Source organism: Saccostrea cucullata, unplaced genomic scaffold (assembly GCF_032062105.1).
Source record: "Saccostrea cucullata isolate Sc308-1 unplaced genomic scaffold, CSIRO_AGI_Scuc_v1 ctg2122, whole genome shotgun sequence".
Taxonomy (NCBI): Eukaryota; Metazoa; Mollusca; class Bivalvia; order Ostreida; family Ostreidae; genus Saccostrea; species Saccostrea cuccullata.
In genome coordinates, this window is record NW_026920730.1 from 159,520 (window position 1) to 173,607 (window position 14,088).

General features: G+C 33.0%; 1 protein-coding gene and 1 long non-coding RNA gene across 2 annotated transcripts; both read left to right on the forward strand.

Annotated features, from left to right (window-relative positions):
* Positions 1-225: 225 nt before the first annotated feature.
* LOC134256543 (uncharacterized) lies at positions 226-775 on the forward strand. The gene is made up of 3 exons (XR_009989740.1): positions 226-301; positions 390-437; positions 597-775. It is a non-coding gene; the product is annotated as an uncharacterized LOC134256543 (long non-coding RNA).
* Positions 776-963: 188 nt separating this feature from the next.
* LOC134256550 (angiopoietin-1-like) lies at positions 964-12,553 on the forward strand. Its single transcript, XM_062739231.1, has 10 exons — positions 964-1,034; positions 1,924-2,056; positions 2,967-3,061; positions 3,160-3,228; positions 4,663-4,753; positions 4,940-5,026; positions 6,134-6,273; positions 8,022-8,118; positions 10,455-10,621; positions 12,287-12,553. Exons 1-10 carry the CDS (start codon positions 1,005-1,007, stop codon positions 12,512-12,514), a joined length of 1,137 nt encoding a protein of 378 aa, XP_062595215.1. The 5' UTR covers positions 964-1,004; the 3' UTR covers positions 12,515-12,553.
* Positions 12,554-14,088: the final 1,535 nt, after the last annotated feature.

The window sequence follows — 14,088 nt, forward strand, 5'->3', positions numbered from 1 at the left end:
TATATTACAGATCTAATTTACACAATGTCAATTTTCAACAAAATTAGACTGAACGAATTCAAGAAATATTTATGCAAAGAATTAATCATTTGTAGAATTAAAAACAAACGAAAATTTAGAAACGACATCGAATTGATCTATGATTTGCATTTAAGTACTGTGATATAAAACTGGTTTATAATATGCATGAAGGAAAATAGACACGCAAGTGCAGTTCAGTGTCATGATTAGAGGACTACAAATGCACCAGATTCTTGATAAAAAGCGGAATAGAAGTAGAACGAACAAATATTTGCAATTGGTAATTATCATATTGTAATAGAAGAAGATATTTGATTTGCATTTATTTATTCTTTATTTTGAAAATGCCATTAATTATCTTTTCTTAGGAAATATTCTTTGTTTTTTCATCTCATCTTGGTTTTTCGGAATAATTGGTTAGTATTTCTGTTCTAACTAGAATTTAAGCTCTTTGTTTTTTCTCTATTTTGTAAAACAATCCTTTACTTTTAATTTTGAAATAACAATTTTTATGTTATGATAGACTCGATTCTATAATAAAACGTATTTGTCTCTTATCTTCATGGTTATTATAGACGCGCTGTATTGCCTGCAGTGCACAGATGTTGTTTCTCCAAGACATTGTCATTCGATCAAATATTGTAAACCGATGAGGTAAAAAGTCGCACTTTAAAATTTTTATGTGAAATGTTTGCAGTTATACAATTAGACTTGCTTTATTATTTCATTTCAATTCTTCTGTCTTAAATTTCTTGATATTCCGTGCAGTCTTTTCATTTCAAATATTTCAACACGCATTCATACGTAATATATATACATGTATATATTATTTTGGAAAGGGGGGGGGGTGGTCTCTTCTTAAATGCTCAAGTTTTTTTTTTTAATTATAAGACAGAGACTTATTCATGATCAATAGTACATGTTTATTTGTATCTCACAAGGTCTGCTTTACAGAACAACATATAAACATCAATGGGCAGGTTATGTATCACACAGGCTGCTATTCACAATCTGTAAGTTTTTCTACGATTAAAGAAATAGTTTTTTTAATATACAAATAGGACTTATATATTAAATACTAAAAGTACTTATATATTCAGTTTCATCATTATTATTTAACGAGGTTTGATCCTGATATTTCAAGTCCTAAACGTTTTTGTCAAGGAAATTAATTTTGTAGTTTCTACGCACCTACATGTAGCTAAATTAAAAATCGAAAAAAGAAAAATAGGAGTTCATACCCTTCTTTTGGCGCTACAGCTCATTTTATATGACCTTTTAGCACTCAGTTTGTGTCTAGTTAATAATTAAAAATCAAATCTTTGAACTTTTACTTAAAAGTTTTTAACCAAATAAATCATGGACAAAATAAACTTTTGGTGTTTTAAAAAAGAAGCACTCTAAAATTTGTAAAATAGGAAAAGTAACAAATTGCGTCGTGTTCGCGTAATAATCAATTATTTGACCTTTCTCGCAAAATGTGCTTTTTCTGGCATTGTAAATTTAACGAGCAGTAAAATTATTTTAAAGCCTAAAACGTTTGCTGAAGTAAAGCAGATTGATTAAAGTCATCTAACATATTCAGACAAGAAAAACAAAAGTGGGGGTCTATGATCATACATGTCAATTTTTAAATTTTACTAAAATGTTTATGTGTTATTTTTACGTTACAATTGGATCTTTTTTCTTACTTTCAGAATATATTAACTATATTTACTCGAATCTTGCATCAGGTACAGGTTGAAACAAATGTTTGGAACTGGAAGACAATTCGTTTCAAATTCCAATATTATATTTTAAGCAGGTCCAAGAGATTCAGAAAAGCGTTCTCGACAATGATCATAACCAAAAATCTGTTCAACGGTATATTTCATTCATTGTTCTATTTGATTTTTGGAACAGGTGTGCAATTTAAGACGTAGAAGTGTCGAGGACTTCAGCAATCAAAACATAACAATCGCCACATCAAACATAACCCGGTGTGTTGAATGTTGCTCTTACGATGCATGCAACGTCATTGGATGTGGGTCACCTGGTAAATTTTAATGGCGTCATAGCTGCAGCAAAGTTTGACATTAAATTATTATATAACTTGCTTAGGATAAGGTGGGATGGTGTCAGGTATATTACATATAAATTTATATTGATACTAAGGGCTCACTTCTGGCAGTGGAAATCGTTTATCCTCCATCGGCGTAACTAGTCTATAAAGGCTTACATGTCAAGGTCGATACTATTTGCATGTACATTGACATCAGTAGTTTATAAATCTTACGAACTACTATTATAAGTTTTCATATATATTATTTGCAAATCGCAGACATAAATGTAAAATATTGTTTTTATCATTGATTTTAAAGATTAATATTTATTCCAAAGGTAAGTAGCATTCCACATTGAATCCATTGTTATAGCATAGGTTATTGAAAATGAAACAGTACTTTATATATTACCCACTTTCCTAGTCAATAGTCTATATGTTACCCACCTTCCCAGTCAAAATACATTGTAAGGGGTTTAAACCCTTCGATAGCACAATAACCTGTATCATCCGGTATTAATATTACATGTGTGCAAAAAATGATCTCATTAAGAGGGAGGTATACAAGTTTTTACGTTTGAAGGATTCAAAACAATTTAGTTGACAGCCTTAATCTTATTTCATAAATTTAGCATTTTCATGCCTGTAGAATTAACATTTATGCCTAAGGCTTAGGGTCAGAACAATTTGCTAGATTGTCGGCAACAATATACTCAAGTATCCAAGCTACTGGAGATGAAGTTTTTGTTAAGAGAAAAACATAAATGTTGCATGAACATGTTTAGCGAGCTTTGACTTATATTACATGTATGTTTGTGATACATGTACTAATACAATGGAACGTTTTGACCAAATGACAGTTATTCCTGTTCAAAATACTAATAATATATAAATGTATATTTAGGATATCCAGATAATCGTGGTCCTTTGTGCTTTAGCTGTAACCAGGAGTTAAATCCACTTTTGTGTCCATCAGTCAGAGTTTGTAACAAGGACCAGGTATACGAAACATGTATTCAATCGTTTAAGAACTTCTTTTTATTTACGTAGTTAAATTTTTTTATTCATTAGAACTGAATTCATTTGTTTAATTACAGGTCTGCAAAATAGAAGAGCGGATTGAATTTGACGAACGTGTTTTTACGTCTGGTTGTGTAAATAATCAGGTATAGACTGCACTTTTAGTAATTTTAATGGTTTAGTCTTACTAATCACAGGCGCTTGTATCATACAGTGCGCTAGTTTTCTAGTATATGATAACACAAGGTATCCATCTTTTTCGAGACAAAAAATATAGGTCACCAATTGAAACCCCTTTTTTATATATTATCCGCAGCTGGCCACAAAAACTCCACATGTAATGGTTAGCGGAATCCCCCTACTTGGACCTCTTGAATATTTCCTCACCTCACCCCTCGCGAACTTTGACAGTGACCATAAAATTACACGCTTCGTCAATCGAAATCAAAAGTACATCTCTAAACAGCTCAACACTTCCGGTTTGTCAATCGCGATATGATACAATAGATTCCATTGCTGAAAAAAAAACAATTTGAAAGAGGAAAGGAATTTAACAACATTCTGATGTTACATGTACATGGATGTCTCCTTGTCTCCTTTGTTATTATCATTTCCGTGACCGATAAAATGGCCTTATCAGCAAATTAATCAGAAATTAGGTCAATTGCTCACTGACGTTCTTTCAAACAAATTGATAGACTACTATTTGCACACTGTAATTTCTATGGATTTTCCCTTGACCTGAAAATGATTATGAGTAGATGGCGGGTTAACCCAGTCGAAAAGGGATGTTAACTCCCCACATTGCATCTGATCCCACCTCTTGATTTCTTAGAGGTCCATATTTCCTTTTATGTGGCAAAAGCAAAGTATGTCAAAAATAATGGGTTATTTTTGCATGACATTTTATATCAAAAAACTTAACCCAAGGCACGTAGAAAGGTTCCACAACCTTAATTATAATTTAGAAAAAAGCCTGGGATGAATGTACTCAAAACGGACAGATTTGATCTACTCTTTCACAACAACAACAACAAAAAAAAATCACTTGTCTCTTGCTGCAATATAAAAGTCAAAATATAATGTATTTAATTGATTGATTGTATGTTGTTTAACCTCCCTCTTGAGAATTTTTCACTCATATGGAGACGTCACCGTATGCCAGTGAAGGGCTTCAAATGTTGACCTCTAATCGACACTCAATGTCATTCAGCAGTGAGGGATCTTTATCGTGCCAACACCTGCCGTGACACGGGACCTCGGATTTTAAGGTCTCATCCAAAGGACCCGAAAAATTCACTTCTAGTGCCGAGCGCATGGCGAAGGAACAGTTGCTACCCATTTTTTATCGACTACGGTCAGTCGCGACCTTTTTTTTTTTTTTTTACAATAAATTCTAATAAGATAGATCTTTTTTTTTATTATTTTAGTTTTGTTTTTCAGACGTGTTATTATTAATTTTATTGTCCAATTTAATGTTATTCAAAAAAAAAAAAAAAAAAAAAATAAAAACACATTTTAATCAGTGACCTGACTTATTGTCTTAGCAGTTTATCTTTTTAAAATTTTCTTTGTTTCAGACTTGTCGTACATCTGTTGTAGACGTGTTTGGTAAAAGGTCCTTAGCAGGATGTCCGAAATGTTGTAGTACAGACCTTTGCAATGATGCATGTAAGCTTAAGTCTATCGTTGTGATTGCATATTGAAGGAAAAAAATAGTGATGAATGTGATTTAGTACTTGATTTTGGGAAGAAAATGTTTTTTTTCCTTGCTTCATATCTTGAGAAAATGCTATTATACCATTTTAAATTAACATTGAAATTAGGTTTGTTTCTAAATTTACGTTAGCTTTGTAGGTGGAGTGTCATCTAATTTTAATTTCCAAGTAACACCTCCACCAACGTTTACCCCTGATATTACAGAATCCACAAATACGACGGGAGGTTTGTATATAAATTATCAATACAAGGATGTCTATACTATTTCCTGAATGATCAAAATTCGTAAACAATTCAATTATTTCTAAATAGAGAGAGGACAGATATGTTCGAATGTTTTAAAATGCTTATTTTCAAGAAATGCTCTCTATTTATCATAAAATTTAATATCTATTTCATCAATCACAACACTATGAATCTGAAAAATTGATTGAATATATATTGTTTAACGTCCCTCTCAGGAATTTTTCACTGATATGCCGGTGGAGAGCTGCAAATTTTGTCCTGTACTCGGCACTTAGGGCTATTGAGCTGGTAGGAATCTTTTTTTGTGCCGGCACCTACTACGACACGGGACCTCGGTTTAATCGGTCTCAGAATCAATTTCGCAAATGCAATCTTTTATCGACCATCTAATTTGGGAATTACAAGACGGAGTCTTTGCAATGCAAAATAATTTAATTGAGTTTGTATTCCAGCCTCTCACTGGTTGGTTTCCAAAAAGGAACGCAAATTAACTGTTTAAACTGGTTTAGTATACGGACACACCCCCTTGATAACCAATTGAATCAGCTGTGTCCATACAATCCCCTCATTTCCAGTCCTCTGGAATCATGGAAAATTCCATATTTAATAAATGTACCTTTAATCTCAAATATTAGCTCGATCTAACCTCATGTAAACAAACATCATGACTGCTAAGTCTATGTATCAGTTATTACCTCCCCTCCTTCCCATCACTTCCGTTACTACAGTTGTATTATTGAGCGGCAAATTTGAACTCATAAAAAGCATCACAATTTTACATCCACAGTTGTTTAATTATTTTAAGATTAAATTATAAAGAATGACTCTAATTCTTGGCCAAATTATTTGAGTATAACCTGGTTTGGATCAGTTTGCGCTTTTTTTATAATACGTTTCGTGGATTATAAAGCATAAAATGACCCAAACCAGGTTATATCGAATATTTTGGCCAAGAATTAGAGTCATTCCTTAAATATTGATAAGAAAATAATTGCATCACAAATATTATCCGAGAATATAAATTCATTTCAATTAATCTTCATTTGAATATTTTATTCGTGTTGCTTATTTTCATTCAAATTATAGACTACTGGTACACAGACTGCTATGAGGCATATCACAGCGGGCATACTGTATCTGGTGTATACACCATCTATCCCTGGGGACGATTAGGAAAATCTTTACAGGTGCTCTGTGACATGGATATACCACCCGGTGGATGGACGGTACATAGTTCAAAATACTTAATACATGTAAACCCCTATAAGATGGCATTAGTAGATAAAGATTATATTTTGGCATAACCTGGAAACGTCCCGTGGTATATATATGAAGCTGATGATAAGAATATAAAAGCAAACAGCAATACGAAATGCAAATCCTTACTCGCAAATCTTAAATAATAGCTCACACAAGGATTATTTTGATTCGGCAACAAACTTTCATTTTAATTACTTATAACAGAAAAAAATCAGAGTCATAATAGATTTTTGTAAAGAATTCTTTGATACATTATTGATTAGATTATTGATGCATTATGATTGACTACTGTCAATATCTTAGTGAGGAGTAAAGATAGAGTCTTGGTTGAACATTTACAGGAACCCGCAATGCATCTTGTTTGTAAGGATTCTTATGAAGGTTCGGAATCCAATAATAATATGTATATGGTAGTTCAAAATCATTTTGGTTCTTCGGGATATAAGAAAAGGATGAAACAAGAACATCAGCTGTTCCGTTCAAAGTCATCTTTTCTTAAATTCTATGGTCGATACAACGACCTTGTCAGCAAATACAATTTATCATTGAGTCAAATGCTGACTGACGTTTTTCATACTTATTGTTAGTCCATTATTTACACTGAATTGACTACGGATTTTCCCGTTATTTCCCAATCATGACAAGGAGCACATGGAGGGTGTGACCGGTCGGCAGGGATATTATTCTAAACAATAATAATTATGTAAACATTACAACTATTGGCTCAATATTAACTTGTCTAGGGGTAAACAATAGAAAATTGGTGAATAAACATTATAAAGTGGACTAGAATATTCATATGTCTCCAAATAATAGCATACTGGCGCTCTAATATCATCGTTTAATTAATTACTTACAGCAACATGTTACGAAAATACTAATATTTACGTTATAACGCAAACCGGAAATCTGATGCACTTACTAATACTAAAACCAGCAAGGGTCAGAACCTTTGTATTATCTATGCATTGCCAACACTAATATTGCCAGTCGAAATAATAACATTCAACAAACTAATTCATTACTCTGCATGGACACTATAGAAAAATACTCCTACGGTAATATTATGTCAAATTAATTATCATAATCGACAGCTTTACATATTTCTACTATGGCGGGAAAACCCAACATGTGACTAGACTGCGCTTCACAAGAAAATGTAAAATATATAAATTCTAGCGGTTTTGCATACAAATTACAAATGAAAATAAATAACAATAATCCTCTTACACAAATGCAAAAGTATTCTTTACCATCTTAAAGTAAAAACATGAATCTTACCTAAAAAGAACAGAGGAGAGCTGTAGTATACAACTTCGTTTATTACAGCAGGCACACATATTATTCTAAACGTTTCGGATTTCCCATTCCGGAAAACAGTTAAAAGAGTTATCTCCCGTAAACCATAAAAAAATAATAGGGGTACCTGCAAACAACCTTACTACATATATACATATATACCGTCTTCCGTATTAGACGGTAATGATTTGTAGTCGTTGAAACAAGAAAATCATGTAAAATTGCTTATTTTGTCACAAAAAATGTTTACTACAAATACCATGTTATTTTAACAAGCTTGTTTATGCTTTACACACTTGGGGTCTTTATAATTCCTTTCAAATGCTTAAGTGTGTCTTGAAATTGTTAAAGTGAAATGAAAAGAAGTGCTATATATTTGATAAATTATGATAATTTTTTTATTTGGTCACTTTAGGTTTTCCAAAAGAGATTCGATGGCTCTGTTATTTTTGACCGGCACTGGGATGACTATAAGAATGGATTCGGAACTGTTAAATCAGAATACTGGTTGGGTAATCATTTCTCTCTAATTTATAGTTTCTATATCAGTTAATCTTTATTTAACATATTAAGATTATGTATAATTTAATCAAATTGTCTTTCGTATGAAACACCACAAACAGATTTCAGTGCCTTTTTCATTAAAAGTATACACGCAAATAAGATTGGAAATTCATATATTTTGTTTATCAATAAGAGTTACGAAAATACTGTAATTACACCATTAAAATTAAACGTTTTATAAAGTTATCAAATTATAATTATTTATAACCCTGCTAGGAGAGAAATGGATATTTTTATATAAATCCATCGCATGACGCCGTGGCTACTTTTAGATTGATAAACAAACATGGCGTGAAGAAAACAAGGTAGACCGTTTGAGGTACTACTCACTTTTGACGTGGATGGCAAGCGTCTTACTCTTAATGATACTTATCTTTTAATGTAAGCGGTATCAACCATCTACTTTTTTATGACGCATATTAACCTTTTATTAGCTCACCTGAGCCGAAGGCTCAAGTGAGCTTTTCTGATCACATTTTGTCCGGCGTCCGTCTGTCTGTCCGTCCGTCTGTTTGTAGACTTTTCACACTTTCGACTTCTTCTCAAGAACCACTAGACCAATTTCAATCAAACTTGCTACAAAGTATCCTTGGGTGAAGGGGATTCAAGTTTGTTCAAATGAAGGGCCACGCCCTCATTCAAGGGGAGATACTAGTAATTGGGAATTAATGAAAATTTGGTGATATGTTTTAAAAATCTTCTTCTCAAGAAGCACTGAGACGGGAAAGATGAAACTTATGGAGAAACATCATCAGGTAGTGTAGATTCAAGTTTGTTCAAATCATGACCCCCGGGGGTAGGTCGGGGCCACAATGGCCGACCAAAATTTTACATAGAAATATATCAGAAAATTCTTTAAAAATCTTCTCAAGAATAAAAAAGCCATAATTGATCATATTTATATGAAAGCATCCTCAGATAGTGTAGATTCAAGTTTCTTCAAATCATGACCTCCAGGGGTAGGGCGGGGCCACAATGGCCAACCAAAGTTTTACATGGAAATATATTGGAAAATTCCTTAAAAATCTTCTTCTCAAGAATAACAAAGCCATAATTGATCATATTTATGTGGAAGCATCAGCAGGTAGTGTAGATTCAAGTTTGTTCAAATCATTTCCAATGTAAGGCGGGGCCACAATGGCCAACCAAATTTTTACATAGAAATATGTAGGAAAATTCTTTACAAATCATCTTCTCAAGAATAGCAAAGCAATGATTTGTCATGAGACTACTTTTGGATTTAAACTTTTCAATAATAAACCAATTTCTACTTTTTCCTAACCACAGTGCGCAGGTGAGCGATGTGGCCCATGGGCCTCTTGTTAATAATTGTTGTCAAAATGCAACATACCTCGTTGTCTATGATTTCCCATGGCCATCCGTGTCTATATATATGCCTACTGTTTACGCACTTCCTTCATCAATATTAATGAAAAAAAATTCTTAATTATTGCCAGATATTGCTTAATTATTTGTTTTGTTATTACAACGACGTCTATAGTAAAATTTTGTGGAAAGTATTATTTTTTCATGTGCTTCAAATCATCAATCATTTTGTTTCACACAAATTTCGGCGTTCATATAGCATGTTTGACTTTAAGTAAAACATAAATCGCAAATGTAAATGTACAGAGTTAATCTTAAAACAGTTAGTGAATTTTGCAGTTTTATAAAGAGAATAAGGATAACGAATAATAATCAAACTGAAACGTTTATCTGAAGATTACAAATCGAGCAGAATAAACAAAGACAATCAAAACAGAGAAGGGATCAGGTGCTATGGAGGAGTTAGTAATCTCCTATCAACCATATAAACATATAAACATACGTTTGTTTCTTGTCATATAAGGTGAATTAAGCACACACAGATACTATTTAGTAGACAGTTCGGTATAATAACTGATTGATTGTTTACTGTTTAACGTCCCTCTCGAGAATTTTTCACTCATATGGAGACGTCATCGTAATTATGCCGGTGAAGAGCTTCAAATTTAGACCTATACTCGGCACTCAGGGCCATAGAGCAGCGAGGGTTCTTTATCGTGCCAACGCCGACCGTGACACAGGACCTACGTTTTTAAGGTCATATCCGAAAGACACTAATATGACATGTATATAAAGTAAAGTCTTTACTAATTTGAATGAAAACAAGAAACTATCTACAAGTTATTTTTCGTCTGGTAAGTGATGTGCTCCTGGGTTTTAGTCTTACCCGTTCAATCAAAAAACCTGAACGGGAATAAAAAAGACTTTGTTAGATAATTTTGATAATTGTATTTTGTAGGAAATGAAGCCATATATGAATTGACAAGGTCTGAGCAAACGCGACTTCACGTTTCACTTACCCTTAAAAATGGCACCGAATACAATCTTCTTTATAACTACTTTTACATTGGCAATGAAACTACTAGATTAAGACTTTATCTGCTTGGACCTGTGTTAGGAAATGGGGTATGTAAGGACCTTAATTTCGTAAAATATGACATTAACTGATCAAACAAGTTTTATCCTTGAATCTATGTATATACAGGTAGGATCTCTGGGTCATTAAAATATCAAATTTAAGGATACACCAAAGGCTTTTTTCAAGATTTTTGTCAATTTTGAGATTTTTGGCTAAGAAAACAATGCTAATGACTGCTTTATGATGCATGAAAAATTCTTTCTGATTATTAAATGGTTTTCTAATTATTTAACAATAATCAAACATAAACACTAACACATGTGAATGTGCCGTTATTGAAGCTTCTGATTTGGCCTGTAACTGCCTGCTTCTGAAAGGAGCAATAAATCATTGTGACAACTTGGGGAATTCTTCACTAGCCACACAGAGGTTATCAGTAATTAAACTACAGGGACTCTAGATTTAGGGAAGGAGATCTAACAGGTCACTAATGACCGTGAAATAGGAGGTGGGGCTTAGCTTTTGCCATTTTGCCGGGAAATCTTTCTGATTCAGAATTAAACCTATTTTACTTCATTAAAAGCACCTTATTAAAGAATAGAGCCTCCCATTCTTGTGAATATGCATAGGAAATATGGATAAGTGACAGGTATCCAAAGCTGAATCTCCAATGTGTCATATATTTCTAGTTTTGGCAGACTTTGTTATGTAATGGGTTTTTGCCCTCTACTGTAAAGTTAGATCAGACAGTTGATGGTATTATTTCAAAGGATTCAGCTCCCTCATTTATTGACCAATTTCTCTGAAAACTGGCCAGAATGCGTCTCAAATGTGTGTTCACAAAACCGTATCTCAGATTTTTGATATCCTGCTCAATTCTCGATTTAGTGCGGGAAATGTAGAATTTTGCTAATAAATCAGTAACATTGAAAGACAAATGGATGTAACTTTTGAATAAGAAGATTTATCAAAAATCTGAGATACAGTTTTAAAGTTCAATCTTTAATCTACATTGAGGCAAAACTTTGACTTTGAAAGGTGGAATACAAAAAAGTTGATTTATATGATTGTATACTGTTTAACGTCCCTCTCCAGAATATTTCACTGATATGGAGACGTCACCATTGCCGGTGAAGGGCTGCAAATTTAGGCCTATGCTCGGCACTTACGGCCTTTGAGCAGGGAGGGATCTTTATCGTGCCACACCTGCTGTGACACGGGACCTCGGTTTATACGGTCTCATCCGAAGGACCGCCCCATTTAGTCGCCTTTTACGACAAGCAAAGGGGGGACTGAGGATCTATTCTAACCCACGCCCCACGATTTATAAAGTATAAATGCACTAATATTTACATTAAAATATTAATAATTTGTTAATAAGATAAAAATGAAAGTTTATATTAGAATCATTAAATAGTACATTTAACAAGCTTTCAAATGATATATACTTTTAATATGTTATCTTTGATAATGAAAGAATTACAAGCAAATTAAATGTTGCCCTTTGGAAACCTTTGGTGTATCATTAAGATAAACATTCATAAGAATATTTTTTTTTTGTTATTTTTAATGTCTTAATTTTACACGATTATATTTCTATTTCCATGTATGATACTAACTGATAGTCATGAATATCTGAAATTGGTAGCATTGAATTTTATTTTTTTTTCTCAGCATGCAACACTTTTAAAAGTGTTAAAATATGTTTTCAGGTACAAGGATTCTTAAGACAAAGTGGAGAGATTTTCGCAACACCAGACACTAGCTCCTTGGCTAAGACCAATAATGGCGGATGGTGGTTTAGTCCACCCTATTATCATAATATGCTTTATTTTAATGGAGATTATGGCATGCCTACTTGGATTTATCCCTGGTATGGATTAGCAGATACCGGAGAAACAGTTTTAAAAACTAAGATGATGTTAAACAGACGACATTAAATAAAACATTATAGTGGCTAAAAAATCTACGCTTTTATTTCCCCTTACGGTAACCTGTCGGAGTTCAACCGAGCATTTTTGTTTAATTTGGATAAACAAAGTAATGTAAGATTCAACAAGTACTGAGAGTATTAAAGATAAAGTCCTAAAAGTAAGAAATATTGTAATCAACAAAGATTCTTAGATCTCTTATAATGGTCTACACAACTTTTTGCGAAGGGTAAAGACTGATTGATTGATTGATTGTTGCTAAATGCCCCTCCTGGAAATTTGTGACATATGGAGACGCCACCACTTTGCCAGTGGAAAGATGCGAATTTTGACCTATACTCGGACCTCAGGGCCATAGAGCAGTTAAGGATATTTTTGTGCAAGCACATACTATGACAAGGGGCACATCGGTTTATAAGGTCTCATCCGAAGAGGTGGCAAGATATAGACAAATATTTAATATGTTGTAGTTTGGTATGTAGTTAACTTCACAAGTTGGGCAAAAAGTTTGATAATCGTATTCATAAAAAGAAAACACTTTTGTTAAAAGAGTCAAGTGATTTTCCGATACAAAAACAATTTTTTTGGCCGCATGGCGCAGTGGTCGGAACGTCTGCTCTAGAGTCGCGAGGTTAGGAGTTGACCCTCACGTCCAGGGTTTGAATCCCACTGTGGGACATACATGGAGACCGGTCCTTCGGATGGTGTCTCAGTATGAGTGAAATAATTCTCGAGAGGACCGTTAAACAACATACATGTACAATCAATCAATCTTTTTATTTTTTTTTTTTAAACTTTGACTGATTGATAGTTGTTTTATGTCCCATTCGAGAATTTTTCACTCATAGAGACGTCACCATATACCGGTGAAGGGCTTCAAATGTTGACCTTTACTTGGCAACTTCTGAGTTACATTCACCGCACGCTCTAGAGCTCTTTTCCTAAAGAACAATGTTGATTACACAGTACACAAGTAAAAAGATAAGTCATAACAAAGGGTGCATGAAATTTTCAGATTCCAAATCATAGCATTTCTGATAAGGACAGACGAGTAGATCATTGTATTCCAGGCAGGCATTATTTTAAAGGGTTAGAACTATTGAAATAGACGTAATTTTGTTACATACAATGACTATATTTCTTCGATGTCATGTGTATTTTGTAATTATTTTATACATAGAACCACAAGCATCAAAATTAAATAAAAAATAAACTTAAAACTTTAAATTAAATTGATAGACATCATGATAATATTAAAATGATGCCATTGATAATTAACCAGTGTATTATCTAAATTAAAAAAAATATTGATAAGAAAGGAAACAATGTTTTCTTAATTGAGTTATGTTTTTCAGGTAAGTAATTTTTTAGGTAAGCTAAGTACAAAAGACACAGCTAATAATTCTTTAAAGCATGGACTTCCTTAAAAAAGAAAAGTAATAAACTTAAGGTAAAGACATTGTTGCATAACAAGTCATATTTTATGAAAAAAAAATACAGCGATCATCAAGTGTATAAACTTGTTTTACAACGCAGTACAGTTCAGGTGCACAATGGAAATATCGACAATATTTTGTAATGAT